Source organism: Stegostoma tigrinum, chromosome 47 (assembly GCF_030684315.1).
Source record: "Stegostoma tigrinum isolate sSteTig4 chromosome 47, sSteTig4.hap1, whole genome shotgun sequence".
NCBI classification, from domain to species: Eukaryota; Metazoa; Chordata; class Chondrichthyes; order Orectolobiformes; family Stegostomatidae; genus Stegostoma; species Stegostoma tigrinum.
Genome location: NC_081400.1, coordinates 3,844,071 through 3,857,690, shown reverse-complemented (window position 1 = coordinate 3,857,690; position 13,620 = coordinate 3,844,071). Strand labels below are relative to the sequence as shown.

Sequence of the window (13,620 nt, the reverse complement as noted above, 5' to 3'; positions counted from 1 at the left end):
ACCAGGATGTTACCAGGAATGGGGAGGGTTTGTGTTATAAGGAGAAAGTGGGACATTTTTGTTCCCTGGAGTGTAGGAGGTTGAGGGGTGACATTGTAGAGATTTATTAAATCGTGAGGGGCATAGATAAGGTGAATAGCAAAGGGCCTTTTCCCTAGGGTGGGGCAAGTTCAATACTAGGGGGCATATTTTTAAGGCGAGAGGAGAAAGCTTTAAAAGGAACCTGGGGAGCAACTGTTTCACGGAGGAGGTGGTTCATGTGTGGAATGAACTGCCAGAGGATTTGATAGATGCAAGTACAGTTAGGACTTCCAAAACTCTTTTGGACAGTTGCCTGAATAGATAAAAATTAGAGGGGTCAGGGCCAAACGCAGCCAAGTGAGACTAGTTCAGTTTAGGATATCTGGTCAGCACAGACAAATGGGGCTGAAGGGTCTGTTTCCAGGCTGTATGACTCTATAATGGACAACCCCAGTCCTTGCTCCTTGCCCCCACCATCCACTGTAGATTTTCTCCTTCCAATTCCCACTTTTTGAAAGTTCGTGTTGAATCTACCCCCTTTCGGGTAGGGTGTCCCTTACCACAGGGTCAAGAAAGCTCCTCTAGCTCTTTTTAATTCAATCTCTTTGATTTTCAGCCTCTGGGCCCCAAACAGAAAACCTCCTCTCACCTCAAATCTTTTTACTTGAAATCCGTTCCCGCAGCTCCGAGTCACTGGTATCTCACATGCTCTGTCCAGGGGTCCTCGAAATTGCGCACTCCACCATCAAATCTCCCCTGGCCTCCTATAATGTGGGGAGAACAGCCCTCTCCAATCCTCCATCGTAACTGCATTTACACCTGGCAACATCCTGGTAAATCTCTTCTGTCTGGTGCAGTAGCATTACTTCTGTAATGAAACTGCCTACAGAGCTAAAGATTGGGTCATTTTCAGTATAACCTCCCAGCTGTTTTCTTTCCTTTTAGCGACCTGCAGGGCCCAAGCTCAAGGCAATGATCTCTTATCACCCCCAAACACTTTCTAATGAAAGCTGATCAACTCTCCTCCTTTTACTGCAGAGGCTGCCGTGTTTCCGACAGTTATGTCAGCCCTCCAGCTTTTGCAAAATGACAGAGAGGATACCAAAGCAGTTTTAGTTTCAGGTCTTTTTTTATTAAAAAAAGAACAAAGACCCCCCCATTCTCCTCACGTGTAGGACAGAAATATGCACAGCGCAACAGAAGTGTTGCACTAATGGGGGTCACAATGGTTTAACAATCAAGAAATTACCCTCCAGTTTCTGGCAATGGATGAGACCATGTGGTTTATTGCTCTCCAACCCTCCCACTGTTTGGGAAGGCCCTGTTTTATTTTTAAACAAATGATCAGTTGGTGGAACATATCCAGGGAGTACTGATACAATGTCACGTGATATACTGGCCAAGCTTTTTGTCTTGAACTCAAGACAGATGCAAGAATGCCAAAGGGAACAACAATTTATACTGAATGTAAAAGAGTGAGCTCCCTGTTTCTCAAGCAGTATGAATTGTGTTCTTTGAAACTTGGTATTCTTGAAATTCTGTTCTGATGAGATCAGGACAGCTGCAAGAATATCAAATTTCCAAGGAAGCATTAGTGCAGCATAAATTATTATTCCCTTTGAAATCTGACATTCTTGCAATGCTGTCCTGATGAGCCGTAAGATTACCAAATTTCAAAGGGAGAATTAACACAATATAAATTGTCGTCCCTTTGAGATTCTTGCACTGGTTCTGACGGTGAAGACTACGACTATTTCAGCAATATTCAACGTCCTCGTTTTACAAAGAAAAGGGCCCCTCAGATTTGAAATCAAAAGGAAATAGAACGCAACAGTAAGGCCAGGAGAAATGCAAACTAAAAGGCAGCTGAACGACAAAGAGAAGCTCGATTGCGAGGCTGAATCAGCGATTTTTCCCGTCCTCTGAATTCAGGACAGGAATGTGCTAGGAGGCCGAAGAAGGTGGGGTTATAGAGCAGGAACAGAGACTGCGCCACAGAATGAGGTCAACCTTTCTGCTGAGATTCACCCTTCTCTGCAAAGCACCACAAATGACAAACAGTGAACGAAAATACACAATTGTTAGAGAGCGGAAACAGAACTCTGGGTTAATAGTTCAGGAAAAGACTCCCAGTTGCTTTTGAACCGTATCAGCAGAGGGAAACCAAAGAAGTCCATGCCAAATCCTAATGGAAGGCAGAGTGGGGAAAAAAAGTTGCAAGCTACTGTATATTTCTAACTAAATGTAAGACGACTTCAGAGGGGGGTACAGAAAAGCTGAGTATCTCTGCAATTAGTGACAAAATTGGGAGACACCAGCCTAAGGGGAGGCTGTAACTGGAATGTGACATGGTCATTCCCTGTTGAGATTTAGAATCCTGGTTCTATGAGTCCATGGGTAGATACACTGGAGGCTTAATCGCCCTCAAGATTGAGTACCAGCAGGTTATAGAGAGGGTCAAGGCTTGGACGATCAAACTGGTCAGGCTCACAAGCTGGGGAAAAAAACTTAAATTACGATCTGCATCATAAATTAATGAACACGCCTAAAGGCTGGGTGGTTGGTGGGTTAATATCGTTGTGGCCCCAGGGAACAAGTGGGGAAACGACGCTCTTCTGAATGCTGTGCCTGAAGCTCAGTTCTTCTTCGTCTTGGCCGTGTCGTATTTTCTCTTGCTCGAGTACCACAGCAACAGGGGAATCCCAATGGAAGGCAGGGTCATGACCCCAAAGGCCGCCCAGTCCAACTGTAGGAACAACACGGGTGTCACTATCAATAACAGAATCATGCACCAAGACCCAGGCAAAACGTGTTGATTGTATCACTGCCCGAGACGTTAATGTTTATTGCCATTTGTTCAACGTAATGGAATCCCAACAGATTTGGCCCATCCAGTTCGCACTGATCTTCCCCCTACCCTATCCCTGTAACCCTGCATTTTCCACGGCCAACCCACCCTAACCCGCACATCCCTGGGCACTACGGGACAATTCAGCACGGCCAATCCAACCTAACCCGCACATCCCTGGGCACTATGGGACAATTTAGCACGGCCAACCCACCCTAACCTGCACATCCCTGGGCACTATGGGACAATTTAGCACGGCCAATCCACCCTAACCCGCACATCCCTGGGCACTACGGGACAATTTAGCACGGCCAATCCACCCTAACTCGCACATCCCTGGGCACTAAGGGGCAATTTAGCACGGCCAATCCACCCTAACCCACACGTCCCTGGACACTACGGGACAATTTAGCAAGGCCAACCCACCCTAACCTGCACATCCCTGGGCACTACAGGACAATTTAGCAAGGCCAACCCACCCTAACCCGCACATCCCTGGGCACTACGGGACAATTTAGCACGGCCAATCCACCCTAACCCGCACATCCCTGAGCACTACGGGACAATTTAGCACGGCCAATCCACCCTAACCCGCACATCCCTGGGCACTAAGGGACAATTCAGCACGGCCAATCCACCCTAACCCGCACATCCCTGGGCACTACGGGACAATTCAGCACGGCCAACCCACCCTAACCCGCACATCCCTGGGCACTACGGGACAATTCAGCACGGCCAACCCACCCTAACCCGCACATCCCTGGGCACTACGGGACAATTCAGCACGGCCAACCCACCCTAACCCGCACATCCCTGGGCACTACAGGACAATTTAGCAAGGCCAACCCACCCTAACCCGCACATCCCTGGGCACTACGGGACAATTTAGCACGGCCAACCCACCCTAACCCGCACATCCCTGGGCACTACGGGACAATTCAGCACGGCCAATCCACCCTAACCCGCACATCCCTGGGCACTACGGGACAATTCAGCACGGCCAATCCACCCTAACCCGCACATCCCTGGGCACTACGGGACAATTTAGCACAGCCAATCCACCCTAACCCGCACATCCCTGGGCACTACGGGACAATTCAGCACGGCCAATCCACCCTAACCCGCACATCCCTGGGCACTATGGGACAATTTAACACGGTCAATCCACCCTAACCCGCACATCCCTGCGCACTATGGGACAATTTAGCACGGCCGATCCACCCTAAACCGCACGTCCCTGGGCACTACGGGACAATTTAGCACAGCCAATCCATCCTAACACGCACACCTCTGGGCACTACGGGGCAATTTAACACGGCCAATCCCACCCTAACCTGCACATCCCTGGGCACTACGGGACAATTTAGCACGGCCAATCCACGCTAACCTATGGACCGTGGGAGGAAACTGGAGCACCCAGTGGAAACCCATGCAGACATGGGACGAACGTGCAAATGCCACACAGTTGCCCGATGGGGGGAGTGAACTTGGGACCGTGGGATTGTGAGGCAGTAATGCTAACCTCTGAGCCATCTGCTTTACTCTTCAAGTCCGTGACTTTGAAAACATCAAGAGCATAGCAAGACCGAAACATAATTCAGTGACCTGATCTGCGACTAGAACGTGAAGTCGGTGGTCTGGATTTTGGTTTTAACATTTCCCACCTTTCAAAGCGTAAATCTCCCGGTAAAGTTCCGCAATTTTAAATGTTGTTTCTGCCCCCCCCAAGAAAGAACAGCAGGAATAGTGTGAAGGAGGAACGAGAGGGCCAGACACTGGTGGGGGGGCAACTGCCCCAATCACTGATAAATCCCCAACGGCCTCAAGTTCCATCTGGTCAGAGCAAGGCATTTGGCAGGATATCTGCAAGATGGCCTCACCTCTGAAAGTGCACCAGCCTCTCAGTGGGCAGCCTGAGATTACAGGTGGCAGTGGGACCCTCTGATCTACAACCTTTTGAATCAGAGCAGGAGAGAGAGAGAGAGAGAGAGAGAGAGAGAGAGAAAAAAATGAGTGAGATGGCGGTGAGGTGTGTGCGTGTGCACGAGAGCAGGGAAAGAGAAAGAAGAGCAAAGAAAAGAGGCAAGAGAATGAGAGTGACAGACAGAGAGGAGAGACAGGAGAGAGACGGAAAGAGAGAGAGAGAGAGAGAGAGAGAGTGGAAAGAGAAACAAACAGGAGAGACTGAGGCGAGAGGAAAGAGAGAGAGAGAGAAAGAGAGAGGGGGGGAGAGTGGGGTAGGGGAGCAGAGAGAGAGGGAGAAAGAGAGAGACAGAGAAGAGGTGGGGGAGGGGGGAGAGACAGAGAGGACAGACAGACATAGGGGAGAGACAGGGGAGATAGAGAGGAGAGAGGCAGACAGAAAGGAGACAGAGGAGAGAAACAAGGGAGTCAAGCGGGGGGGAGGAGAGACAGAGAGAGAGAGACGGGGTTCCGGGGAGAGGGGTTGCAGGGAAGAGACTGAGGAGAAGAGAGACGGGAGTAGAGGAAGAGAAAGAGAAGAGGGTGATGGGAGAAAAAAAGAGGACGACAGAGGGAGAGGGGGGGAGAGGGGGAGGGAGAGAGAGAGAGAGAGAGAGAGAGAGAGAGAGCGCGCCCACACCCACATGCAATAAGGATTGAGCACACCCGAGAGAAAGCAAGGAGTGACGAGAAAGGCCGAAACTCACGTAATGGGGGGAGAAACGGCGATTGAATTCTCTCTGAGCCAGGATGCCGCCCTGTCCCGGTGCACTCGTATAACCCACCTTGAAAAGTAAAAAACACACAAAATCTGGTCAGCAGTGGCCTCTCCACAGGAACATGCTGCGAGTGGTGCTAAAGTTTCCGCAACGTGGCTAGGACATCCAGCACAGGGATGAAACTACCAGAGGAGATTCTGCCCCTTTCGATCTGCCAACATTCTGCTCCCCTCCCCGAAACATGTCCCACCAACGACAAGGTACGAGGCAGGAGTGTGACGGAATACCCCCCCCCTCACTCGCGCTGGATGGGGGCAGCTCCGACAACTCTCGAGAAGCTTGACACCATCCAGGACAAAGCAGCCCCCCTCTTGACTGGCACCACATCCACTGCCCTGCTACCCACGCTCAGTCGCAGCAGTGTGCACTCGCCAGGTCAGCACCTTCCAAGCCCATGACCATCCCAGATACATGGGAACACCAGCTCCTGAAAGTCCCTCTTCAGTCCATTCACCATCCCGACTTGGATGTTCCTGCAGGGCTAAAATCCTGGAACTCCCTCCGTAAAGGCACGTCCCTATCTTACACCAGGCGACTGCAGCGATTCAAGAAGGCAGCTTCCCCCCCTCCCATTCTCCTCAAGGGCAAACTAGAGACAAGCAATAGGCAGTGATGTCACTGACGACGTCACTTCCAAGGGAGCCTTTGGCTAGACACACAAACAGATTTAGCTGTTAAACCCGAAAGGGCATGGAAAAAATTTACAAGGATGTTGCCAGGTTGGAAGGCTTGAGCTACAGGGAGAGGCTGAATAGGCTGGGGTTATTTTCCCTGGAGCGCCGCAGGGTGAGGGGGGGTGACCTTATAGGGATTTATAAAATCACAAGGAGGACGGACACTTTGAGTAGTCAAGGTCTTTTGCCCCAGGATAGGGGAGTCCAAAACTAGAGGGGCATAGGTTGAAGGTGAAAGGGGAAAAAGAACAAGGAACAAAGAAAATTACAGCCCTTCGGCCCTCCAAGCCTGCGCCGATCCAGATCCTCTACCTAAACCTGTCGCCTAAAAGATTTAAAAGGGACCTGAGGGGCAACTTTTTCACACAGAGGGTGGTGCGGGTATGGAACGAGCTGCCAGAGGAAGTGGGTGGGGGCTGGTACAGTTACAGCATTTAAAAGGCATCTGGATGGGGACATGGATAGGAAGGGTCGAGAGGGATATGGGCCAAATGCTGGCAATAGGGGCCAGATTAACTCAGGATACCTGGGTTAGCATGGACAGGTTGGACCGAAGGGTCTGTTTCTACGCTGTACATTTTTGTGACTCTGTAATCAGGTAAGCCAGTTGTTTTTCTGAGATGTTCCTTGGCTTTACGATAGAACCACAATATAATTTTTATCACAGAGTTTCTGTCGTCTCCAGAAGGTTTAATTATTCTTCCTTGAGGATTTAGACAGTGAATGCTAGGGGCCTGGGGATTGCTGTTGAACAGAGAGACCTACGGTTCAACGTACATACTCCCTTGAAAGTGGCGCTACAGGCAGACAGATGACAAAGGTGTTTAGCATGCCTGCCTTAACTGCTCAGACCTTCGGGCACAGGAGTTGGGGTGTCATGCTGAGGTTGTACAGGATATTGGTGAGGCCACATTTGGAGTACTGCGTGCATTTCTGGTCGCCCTGCTATAGAGAGGACGTTGTCAAATTGGAGATGTTACAGAAAGGATGTTACTGAGGCTGCGGGGTTTGAGTTATAAAGAGCAGCTGGAACACAGGAGGCTGAGGGGTGACCTTGTACAGATTTATAAAATCACGGGGAGGACACAGATAAGGCGAATAGCAAAGGTCTTTTCCCCAGGGTTAGGGGAATTCAAAGCTAGAGGGAATAGGTTTAAGGCAAGATGGTGAGAATTTACATAAGAATATAAGAAATAGGAACAGCAATAGGCCATCTGGCCCCAAACCTGCTCCATCATTCAATAAGATCATGGCTGACCTTGTGGACTCAGCTCTGCCCGCGCACCATAACCCTTAGATAACAAAGTGTGAAGCTGGATGAACACAGCAGGCCAAGCAGCATCTCAGGAGCACAAAAGCTGACGTTTCGGGCCTAGACCCTTCATCAGAGAGGGGGATGGGGAGAGGGTTCTGGAATAAATAGGGAGAGAGGGAGAGGCGGACAGAGCTCGTCCCGCCTCCCTAACCTGTTCTTCCTCTCACCCATCCCTCCCACCTCAAGCCGCACCTCCATTTCCCACCTACCAACCTCATCCCGCCTCCTTGACCTGTCCGTCCTCCCCAGACTGACCTATCCCCTCCCTACCTCCCCACCTATACTCTCCTCTCCACCTATCTTCTTTTCTCTCCATCTTCAGTCCGCCTCCCCCTCTCTCCCTATTTATTCCAGAACCCTCTCCGATGAAGGGTCTAGGCCCGAAACGTCAGCTTTTGTGCTCCTCTGATTCTGCTTGGCTGCTGTGTTCATCCAGCTCCACACTTTGTTATCTCGGATTCTCCAGCATCTCAGTTTCCGTTATCTCTCTCACCACAACGCTTAATTCCTTTACTGCTCCAAAATCTATCTTTGCCTTAAAAACAGTCAACGAGGTAGCCTCAACTGCTTCAGTGAGCAGGGAATTCCACGGACTCCCAACCCTTTGGACCAAGAAGGTCCTCCTCAGCTCAGTCTGAAACCTGCTCCCCCTTTAGGTTGAGGCCCCTCGTTCCAGTCTAAAAAGGAACCCGAGGGGGCAGCTTTTTCATGCAGAGTGTGGTTCTTTCATGGAAGGAACTGCCAAAGGTACAGTTGCAATATTTAAAAGACATTTAGTGAGGCACGTTTAGAGGGATATGGGCTAAACGTAGTTTCGTTTGGGAGACCTGGTTGTCATGGATGGAACGGCCTGTTTTGGTGCTGTATGCTACAACTCTCTGACACAATCAATGCAGTGGAATGAAGACAGTCACCTTCCGGATATCAACCCATTTATCAAGCCCCCTTGAATGCCAATGTACTCCCTGGAGCAGGGAGAATTGCTGGCACTGATCGAGAACAGCCCTCACTGTCGGAGCCTGGAGCGGGGAGGGGGCGCCGCTGACCCTCTGTGGTCTGACTGGCAAACAGGTCTCACGTGACCGTAAACAGGCGTAAACTGCAACACTCACCACGACTTGCCCACCTTCCTGGGCAAGGTAGGAGATGGTCGCAGAGGTGAAGTTGAAATACCCGGCTTTCAGAGGTCGAAGCACCACCGTGTGGGTTACATTGCTGGCTCTGTGGCGGGTGGGGGGGAGGTCAGTTAAGGAGATACACACCAGTGAGAGTGAAAGGGGGGGGGGTACGGGGGGAGGGGAGGAGTATGGGAGAGGGACAGGGAAAGGGAGAGATGGATGGAGGGGGGAGGAGGAGATGAGGAGAGGGGGAGAGAGAGGAAGGGAACAAGGGAGGGTGGTAGGGGGAGAGGGAGAGAGGGGGGGAAGAGTGAGCGAGTGAGGAGTTGGCAGAGAGTGGGGGAGAGAGAGGGGGAGCGAGGGAGAGAGCAAGAGAGACAGTGAGAGAGAGATAGAGACAGACAGACAGAGACACTCACACAGAGTTGTAATTTACAGCTTTAATGGCTTCAACCATCTCCTCCCACACCAACCCAAAATGTGACGACACCCAGTAAGGTATCTTCTGCAGTGGTAATGTAGGAAATGGAGCAGGAAATTTACGCACAGCAAGATCCCACAAACAGGAGCTGATAATGACCCATCCCCAGATCTTTTCAAAGTGACGTTGGTTGAGAAAACAAAATACTGGCCGCCGGGACATTTACTCCCCACTCCCTCTCTGCTCTACACACATCCCTCCCCCACCCCAGGCGAGGGGTGCAGAAGGAGTTTTTGCCTGACAGCCTCAATTGAAAAAAATGATGACTCTAAGACAACAGTACTGAATGTCGCTCTCAAAACCAGCAGAGGGGTCTGATTCGGAGGAAAGGATGTAATCCGAGGCCTGTGACTGGTAGTTTAATGGCAGGACAGAGGGTGATAGTGGAGGATTGTTTTTCGAACTGGAGACCTGTGACCAGCAAGGTTCCATGAGGACTGGTATAATGTACACCTTTGTGGTCATTTATATGCATTAGTTGGATGAGAATCTAGAAGGCACATTTGCGGATGACACCAAAATTGATGGTACAGTGGATAGTGCAGAAGGTTATCTAAGATTACAAAGAAATCTTGATCAATTAGGTCAATGGGCTGAAAAGTGGCAGCTGGAGTTTAATCTGGATAAATGAGGGGTCTGGCATTTTGCTAAAAGATAAGACTTATACAATTCGCAGGCCCTGGCTAGTGCTGTAGAACAAAGAGACCAAGGGGTTCGGGTACATAATTCTTTTGCATCACAGATAGATAGGGGGGTTAAGAAGGCGTTTAGCACGCTTGCCTTCATTGCTCTGACCTTTGAGTACAGGAGTTACGGAAGTCATGTTGAGGTTATACAGGCGTTGGTAAGATCTCTTCTGTTCTGGCTGTCCTGTCACAGTAAGGACATTATTAAGCTGCAGAGGGTTCAGAAGAAATTTACCAGGATGTTGCCAGGAATGGAGGGTTTGAGTTACAAAGAGAGGCTGGATTTGTATTACTGGAGCATAGGAGATTGACAGGGACGTGATAGAGGTTTATAAAATCATGAGGGGTATAGATAAGGTGAATGGCAGGAACCTTTTCCCTAGGGTGGGGGGTTTAAAGACTAGGGGACATATTTTTAGGGTGACAGGAGAGATTTGAAAAAAGAAATATGGGGCAATTTTTTTTACACGGAGAGTGGTTTGTGTGTGGAATGAACTTCCAGAGAAAGAGGTGAATGTAGGTACAGTCACAACATTTAAAAGACATTTGGATTAGAAGATGAATAGGAAAGGTTTGGAAGGATATTGGCCAGGAGCAGGCAGGTGGTACTAGTTAAGTTTGGGATAGAATGATTGGGCCGATGGGTCTGTTGCCATGCTGTGTGGCTCTGTAACCACAGAGCCAAGTATAAACAGGATATCTTCGATGGTTAAACGTTCCACTATGAGAAATTCCACTAGGGGAGGCAACGGCCTAGTGGCATTATCGCTGGACTGTTATTCCAAAGACCAAGGTAACTTTCTTGGCTCGAATCCTGCCAGGGCAGATGGTGGAATTTGAATCCAATAAAAAATATCGGAATTAAGAATCTAATGGTAACCATGAATCCATTGCCAATTGTCGGAAAAACCCATCTTGGTTCCCTCAGGTTCTTGAGGGAAGGAAACTGCCATCCTTACATGTGACTCCAGACCCACAGCAGTGTGGTTGACTCTCAAATGCCCTCTGGGCAATTAGGGATGGGCAATAAACATTAGCTGAGCCAGCAACGCCCTCTTCCCGTGAATGAATGATCGAAAAAAAAACTGGGGATAGGTCACTAAGAATCCTCCAACCCTTTTCTCAAGAGAATCCAGACACGCACCAGGATAGGGCAGCTCCCTATGGATTGATCCTGGGAGCGTATATTTAAATGACAAAGGATACGGAGCGATCCGGTCCCATTTCACAGTCAACATTCCAGATACGATTCCAAAGTCCTCTGGTGGGAAAGAGTCATCACTGAGTTCCACGTCCAATGCAGCACTGAAGGGGAACAGATACAGATATAATCAAGAAGATCGAACCAATAGAGGCAAAGAAAGCAAACGTGGAGTTCAAAAGCCGACCTGATTCGCCAGGCGTCCACAAACTCCCTCAGCCATGTGGTCAATTGACATACCCTCACCCAGGCAGTGGGTAAAGACTCCCATTTCCCCACTGCCTTTCTGAACATCCCACTGGTGCCACATCAATGAGGTTTGTTTGAAATCTGGTCACCATAACACACAGCAAGATCATACAATGAGGGTCTGACCGAATCCCCTCATTTTTAATGATGTTGGTTGATGGTTAAATATTCGGTAGGACTCTGAGTCCTGTGACAGTACCTGCTGCCTCAGCACAAACCCTCCCTCAGCGCTGACCCTCCGACAGTGCCCACTCCCTCAGTGCTGACCCTCCGACAATGCCCACTCCCTCAGCACTGAACCTCTGACAGAGTATTCTCCATCAGTGCTGACGCTCCGACAGTGCCCACTCCCTCAGTGCTGACCCTCCGACAGTGCCCGCTCCCTCAGCGCTGACCCTCCGACAGTGCCTGCTCTCTCAGCGCTGACCCTCCGACAGTGCCTGCTCTCTCAGCGCTGACCCTCCGACAGTGCCTGCTCTCTCAGCGCTGACCCTCCGACAGTGCCTGCTCTCTCAGCGCTGACCCTCCGACAGTGCCTGCTCTCTCAGCGCTGACCCTCCGACAGTGCCTGCTCTCTCAGCGCTGACCCTCCGACAGTGCCTGCTCTCTCAGCGCTGACCCTCCGACAGTGCCTGCTCTCTCAGCGCTGATCCTCTGACAGTGCCCGCTCCCTCAGCACTGAACCACTGACAAGAGTCTTCTCCCTCAGCGCTGACCCTCCAACAGTACCTGCGTCCTCAGCGCCAGCCCTCCAAGGGCACCCGCTCCCTCAGCGCTGACCCTGACGGTAACTCCTCCCTCAGTACTGACCTTCTGAGTGTGGTGCTGATCTTCTGACAGTGCCTGCTCTCTCAGCACCGATCCTCTGACAGTGCCTAATCCCTCAGTGCCAACCCAGACAGTGCCCGCTCCCTCAGGCACTGACCCTCCAACAGTGTGGCCACTCCCTCTCACCTGGTGCCGACATTGTAGATGTTGTACTGCAGCGTGAGGTCGCGACCTTCCACTGCGTATTTATTGAGCAGGGACTTGGAAGCCAAAAGCCTTGCACCCTCTTCGCCGCTGGCAGCTGCCAAGAACCCTAAACACACACAGACCAGCAGCAACCTCATCTGTGGCAGTTAAAAATAAACCAGAAAAGAAAATTCACAATTGCTCGCTGCTAATATTCAAGTTACACACGCCAACTTTCCCCAGCAACATCAACTGCAAAAATCCCACGTTTCCACCACCAAACTGATTGTGAACAGGTAGCCTCCACCTCCAGTTTAGAGCTTCAGCATCCAGTGCGCAATGCCTTTCAAGTGAACCTTGAGAGGGGCAGAACTTTGAGCCTGGGCTGGGGGGGAAGGAAAGTTCACTGAGGCTTGCGGGTGAGGGGGGTACATCATTGAATACTGAGGGTGTCAGATTATTGAGGCTTGAGGGGAGCATATCATCGAGTCCTGACAGAAGTCAGATCATTGAGTCTTGGTGGTGGTCGGATCATTAGGCTTGGGGGCAGATCACTGAGCCTTGAGGGGGGCATATCAGAGCATTGAGGGTGTCAGATCAGTGAGGCTTGTGGGGGGGGGGGTCAGATCACTGAGGTTTGAGATGGGGCTGTTAATGAACCTTTACGGTACAAATATTGCCCCTTGGGGGAGTATTAACTCTTGAAAGGGGTAGGTATTGGCCCTTAAAAGGGGAGATAGTTGGCTCTTTGACCCCTGACCCTTCACCCCATTCAACGCCACGTTATCGATCTTCCCGGCTTTCGAGAAAGTTGATTTAAAAACACAAACCCAACAACTCCAACCAACCCGCCCGCCGCCCCAACAAAGGTCCGATGAGCTTAGGGTGATGGTAGAGAGTTTAGAGACGCAACGGACGCTTAGAGCAGCCACTACCCACTCACTCACCTTTTCAAGTCTGCGGTAAGTAGACTGGAACCGCGCATGCGTATACCCACCCCTTCCCAGCCTCGTCACCGGCGCATGCTCAAGGTGCGCTTTGCTGGCTGTAGTTCCGCTGTGCCCACCACTTCCATTGTTGAATAACACGGAGCCTGGGTAGGAAGGACTACAATCCCCGAAAGGCACCGGGCGGCCAATCGGAAGTCGCCACACCCTTCTCCCCATGAGAATGGGCGAGCGCGGAGCTGTGTGACGTCACACAGAAAATGGGCGGGACCTCTGCGGCGCCACGTCTGGTGGTTCATGGAAGGCGAGGGGCTGAACGTTGATTGACGGCACCTCGAAGTACGCTGCCCCGTGCGTTGATTGGCAACTCCCGGATAAAGGGGGA

At 50.7% G+C, this 13,620-nt stretch overlaps 1 protein-coding gene across 2 annotated transcripts; it reads right to left on the bottom strand.

Moving 5' to 3' along the window:
* Positions 1-1,131: 1,131 nt before the first annotated feature.
* ssr2 (signal sequence receptor, beta) lies at positions 1,132-13,297 on the bottom strand. 2 transcript variants are annotated; one of them, XM_048525787.1, is made up of 6 exons: positions 13,236-13,297; positions 12,289-12,446; positions 11,091-11,189; positions 8,712-8,820; positions 5,539-5,616; positions 1,132-2,767 (listed from the first exon to the last, which is right to left on the bottom strand). In XM_048525787.1, exons 2-6 carry the CDS (start codon positions 12,444-12,446, stop codon positions 2,657-2,659), a joined length of 555 nt encoding a protein of 184 aa, XP_048381744.1. In that variant the 5' UTR covers positions 13,236-13,297; the 3' UTR covers positions 1,132-2,656. The 2 variants fall into 2 exon arrangements, with proteins under 2 accessions (XP_048381744.1, XP_048381745.1); XM_048525788.1 differs by lacking the exon at positions 13,236-13,297 and adding an exon at positions 13,119-13,139.
* Positions 13,298-13,620: the final 323 nt, after the last annotated feature.

Coding starts and splice junctions, on each gene's coding strand:
- ssr2 (XM_048525787.1), bottom strand. CDS start 12,446: ATGAGGTTGCTGCTGGTCTGTGTGTGTTTAGGGTTCTTGGCAGCTGCC. Junction 8,821..11,090: donor AAATGGGACCGGATCGCTCC/GTATCCTTTGTC, acceptor CACCCGCCACAG/AGCCAGCAATGTAACCCACA. Junction 2,768..5,538: donor GCCGTTTCTCCCCCCATTAC/GTGAGTTTCGGC, acceptor TTGTTCCTACAG/TTGGACTGGGCGGCCTTTGG.